Source organism: Gossypium hirsutum, chromosome A08 (genome assembly GCF_007990345.1).
Source record: "Gossypium hirsutum isolate 1008001.06 chromosome A08, Gossypium_hirsutum_v2.1, whole genome shotgun sequence".
Classification (NCBI taxonomy): domain Eukaryota; kingdom Viridiplantae; phylum Streptophyta; class Magnoliopsida; order Malvales; family Malvaceae; genus Gossypium; species Gossypium hirsutum.
In genome coordinates, this window is record NC_053431.1 from 122,491,388 (window position 1) to 122,496,660 (window position 5,273).

The 5,273-nt window shown below is 34.2% G+C and overlaps 1 protein-coding gene across 1 annotated transcript; it reads right to left on the reverse strand.

The window, feature by feature from the left end:
• Window positions 1-563: 563 nt before the first annotated feature.
• Window positions 564-4,482, reverse strand: LOC107894336 (linoleate 9S-lipoxygenase 6-like). Its single transcript, NM_001326829.1, is given in 9 exon segments — window positions 564-1,317; window positions 1,415-1,678; window positions 1,765-2,072; window positions 2,144-2,251; window positions 2,940-3,031; window positions 3,156-3,494; window positions 3,570-3,810; window positions 3,889-4,181; window positions 4,266-4,482. Coding segments are annotated over 9 exon segments (2,616 nt in total).
• Between the last annotated feature and the right edge of the window lie 791 nt (window positions 4,483-5,273).

Sequence of the window (5,273 nt, forward strand, 5' to 3'; positions counted from 1 at the left end):
TGCCTTACAGCAAAAACATAATCCGCTTCAATTAAACTTATAGCGCTGGTTCTTTAAACCAGTAAATTTTTGTGAAATTAGTCGTCATACACTTGGCCATATGATTAGCTATTGTATTTTACGACTTCAGAATATGACGAATAAGGACCTTTCAATTCCGACTCAATAAAGGATGAATATGACGCATTTCGCCTTTTCTGACCAGAGTATATAATAGACAAACAATTAATATATATTTTCTTTCAATTATAATTAATTTTATCTCATAAAATACATTTTTTTCTAATATCTTAATCTAAACAAAGCGTTCAATCTCTTTAAAGATCTACTGTTCTATTTAAGTAAATTTTGACTATATTAGAAGACGGAATTTAATTATTGCTTGTTTTGATTCTTGTATACAGGGTTTTAAATTTATTGAGAGTGAATAATATTGTAGCATGACACTGAAGATGAGTACAAACTTGGAGGACGAGATCAGTGAATATAGACAATAATACTATTTGATGTGCTGTAATAATATTATTTAGCAACACTTATTTCATGCAATTTATACCTTTCAATTAGATTGAGATGCTATTTGGAATTCCCTTGCCAGAAATGCCAACATCACCTGTTGGATAAAGCAAATTATAAGGAACATTGACGGTACCAACCCTGTTCTTCAATGTCTTGTCTGTGTTCATCTTTAAGATTTCCCCTTCAATTTCAGCAAGTCTCTTATTGAAAGCATCCGAAGCTGCTAGGGGAATTGCATCGGTGGTCCAGTTGGGGGTTCGTTGTCCAAGATACACCTCATCCGATGCGTGGTTCGACAGCGTTTCGAGCACCGTAATGACGGTCAGGGATTGCAGCTGCGAAGACATGGTTCTAAAGAAGACCTTCTCAGGGTTCTTTTCAAGCTCTGCATACTCAGGGGTGCCTTTCTCAGGCATGAACCTTCGGCTTAGTGTTGGGCGGTTGGGGAAGTAGCCTCCGTAGGCGTATTGTCCGTAGTTGACAGCTGCATGGAGTGCAGAAGCGATCCATATGATAATGGTGCAAGATTGAATCAGGTCTTCAAGGTTCTGCATTTTAGGCCACCATGGGTCGTTTTTCTTGTCACCATGACCCACCTCTCGGAGTTCCTTCCACCAGGCTTGAATTTCAGGGTCCCGTTGAACCATTTCATCGGTCTTGTAGTAGAATGAGCAGTAATCTCTGACCCATTTTTCAATAGCAAACCAGATCTTCAACCCATCAACAGCGTATGGGTAGTCTTTTATCAATAGTCGGTCAAGGTCATCCAGAGAATTGATATCACCATCTGCAATCCCTCTGATAAAAAATAGAAAACAAAAGACCATATAATTTCTATGAAAACATATATACTATAAATCCCTGGTTAGTTTTTTTACTAAGATTATTATAATACCTTTTCTTGAGATTATTGGGAAGAGCCTGATCAATGAAATTCCAACTCTTGTAAATTACAGAGGACATCTCTAGAGAGTATTTTCCAGGACAAAATGTCTTCTCTATAATTCCATTAGCATTAATGAGCAATTCTCTAGCCAATGCATTAATAGTCATGGTGTCACGGAAGTGAGGATGGAGAAGCTTATAGACTGGATGAACCACACTCAGCTGTCTGTTTGTTGCAATCACGAATGGCTCTAGCACTGCATGAGTGTTCAACCTGACACCAAATAAAAAACACTGCCTATGTAAGCTTCAAATACATATATGTATATGTAGTCTTCTTTGGCGCATGTATGTCCTTACCAGTGGCTCACTAGCTGATGGTGACCAGAATCATTCACATTTACAAAAGCTTTAGCAAGCTGCCAAATCCAACCCTCAACTCCATGTTCAGCTGGAGTGTATACTTCGCTAACGCATCCAATTTTATCTCCTTCCATTTTTGGCAAGCTCAATTCAATGGCCACTGGCTTCAATGTATTATCCCCTCTCAAGAACAGAATTGTCCTAGATGCATATGTCTTTGCTTCTGTATACTCGTTTATCGTCTTAAGGTAAGGCATAAGTGTGTCGTGATGGTCCAATATAAATAGCCTTTTGCTCGTCAGTGCCTGTGTCACGTCCATAGATCATTAGTGATATACCAAGAAATAAAGGAAAAGCTATATATATATAATATTACCTCCTCAACAGTAAGTCCATCTAAGTTATACTCGATGTCTTGTTTCGTTATTGAACTGTTTTGATTAACGTACACTTCAGGATCTAAGTCGCTCACTGGAGGGAATTCCTGCAATTGATTTCATAGTGTTATAAGTTGAGATATATAAAACAATATTTAAACCCTTTACATATATAAAGTTTGAGTGTTTTTTGTTCTCTAATTTTGCTTTTAATATCAAACTTCTTCTAAAAAAACTTGAGTGCAATAAAACTGGGAGGATTTGAGTAATATAGACTTGAATAAAAAAATAAGATTCAATTTTTAAATAGATTAGGCCTTTGATAGAATTTTTTTAGAAACATTTATTTAAATATTTTTAGTGTAGTTGATGTATTATCTTTTTTAGATTTATTTTTATATAAAAATAATTAAAAAAACCTTAATACGAGTAGCCAGGATCGGATTCGAGTTTAACATTTTTAATCTGAGTTATACTTGAGCAGATTTTTAGGCCAAAACCAAGCTTAAAAAATAAGTCTAAAATTTTACATAAGTTCGACTCAAACGCAAACCGACCCGACCCATGATTAAGTCTAATTTAATTAAAAGTAAGTAGCTTCGACCACCTAATTAAACGTCAGGCCGGTTGATTCAATTCAAATCCCTTTTATATCCATGATTAAGTCAACAATTTATTTTTTTAATCTCTCAAAAAAATTTAATAATTCAGTTTATGTAATTTTAAAACAAATACACGGCTTCGCCCCCTAATTGGGCGAAAGTGATTGACCGAGTTCTTTTTTATTAAGCTTACTTTGAGGAGCTGAATAAGAAGAGGGTTCAATCCTGCAATCATTTCTCTTCCAAATTCTTCATCTGTCCTCCATGCAATAGGATTACTCCGATCTGCTCCCAAGTAGTCAACAAATTAAAATACATGCATACATACATACAATAGGACGACTCCGATCCTCTAAATAAACACATGCGTGCATGCATGGAATACTTAATAACACTAAAATTTGTTCACCTTGAATCACTTGAGGCACTGGATATTTTAAGAGCTGTTGGCCATCAGATCGGAAAAACTCCTGCATCATCTCCAAAGGGATGTTACTTGCGATTTGATTGATAAGATCAGTAGGAAGTGGGATCCCATTGAAGTAAAGATTGTCCACGTCTTTAAACGAGTCGAACTCATTAGGCGTAAGATTAACATAAGCTTCCAATAATGGAATGATTTGATTAACTAAGCCCTTCAGATTAAAAGCAATAAAGTCCGATAGCTTCAAATGACCAAATTGCTCATCTCGTGGGACGTAGATGTTTAGAACTTCCGGTAGAAAAACCCTGCTCTCAGTGTTTGGATCTATGAACAGATTAAGAAAAACGTAAGATTATAGATATTCCCAGTATACTCAATGTCCAAAAACTTTATCCCAACCTGTTTTGGAAGGTGGTCTGCCGGTTCTTCCTCTCCGAGGATAAGGATACTGTGCGGACCCTCCAAGAACCGGACGAGCGAGGTCTGCACCGTTATCGGGATCACCCAAATCATTGTACAAAGCATAGTCATAAATACGATCTCCTGTTTTCAGCTCTCCAGTCCCATCCCCTCTCAAGACCTTTAGCTCTTCTTCTCTGTATTTACGCAGCGCTGCTGGCATCTCATGTGGAAGGTATGTCTACAAAAAGAATTCTGCTTGAATACGAAATCCGGGTTTAATTCATTTGATTCATAATCATAAAATCATGTTTAATACCTTGTTAGCGAAGAAGAGTCGTGGTTGTTTATAATGTTTATCAGGATAAACCCATGAGTTGCAAACAAAATGAATTCGACCTTCGCCAGGAACATCTTCAAGAGTAATTGTCTTTAAGAAAAACTCAGCCGCATGATTATTTCGTAGGATGATAGCTCCAGGAATTCCAAGCTCTTCGTCCCATTCAAATGAAACCTTATACAACGAATCACTACCAGCCAATGGAGGAGTATATGTCAGGTTCCAATACTCCAATGCCTCTAATTTCCCCAGCTTTCCTCCATTTTCATTTGCTAAAGCACAACAATTTTGATTTCTTTTAAATATTATTATATTTATAATTTCAAAAAAAAAAAAGAGTTGGCAATGAAACGTACCAGGATCAGTATTTTCAGCACTGACGAGCTGGAGAGTGACACCATTGCCAAGCAACTCGAAAAGGCCATCAACTACGGTTGAGGTCAAGGAAGTGAAGTCCAAAAAATTCTTCTTAACTAAAACAACACTGCCTGTGACGGTCTTGGTGGTTTTATTGATGCCGGTAATGTCGCTGACGACATTACCGATAGAACTCGCTAGATCTCCGAGAACCATTTTTTTTTTCTGGGATCTTATTAGCTACAAGAAATATATGACTTGGATTGTTTGAAGTTGGTGTGCCGAAATAAGAGAAATGTTTGGATATTTATAGGGAAACTTAGATTAAAGAATCAATTAATTGGGACAAGGCTAATAGGATATGGTAAGCCTTTTGTATATGATGAAACCTTATCTGGAAATACGCCATGTTGTTAAATTTGACTAAATTTTAAAAAGGTAAAGTAATTTTATATGTTAAATTAAAGAATATATTATTTATGTTAATTTATTTTTATTGTTAAAATTTAATTTTTATATATTAAAATAAAATGCATGTTACATGAGACGTGTAATTACTTTTAACAATAAAAATAAATTAAATTATTAAGAGAAATAATTAATTTACTTTTAAAAATTAACATATATTGACTGATTTATTCATTTTTAAATAAAAAATTTCATCCAAAAAATAAATGTATAATTTAAGTCAAGTGTACAAGAAAGATGTCACTTGAAAGATTAAGATGTTGGGAAAGAATATTTAAAAAAACTTTGATGATCATCTTTTTCCAACAACAAAAAAGAAAATATTTAACATCATTGTGGTCTGAAGTTAGATAAAGTGAAAATTAATAGATTATTTTTAAAAAATATATATTATTTTTATTAATATTATAATTAAATTTTTTAATTAAATTAGTGTAAGGAGTCTATCAATACTAATTCAAATGAAAATGATTAATAAATAATTTTTTATCTATAAAAATAAAATATTTTTATATAAAATTAATAAAAATACATATTTA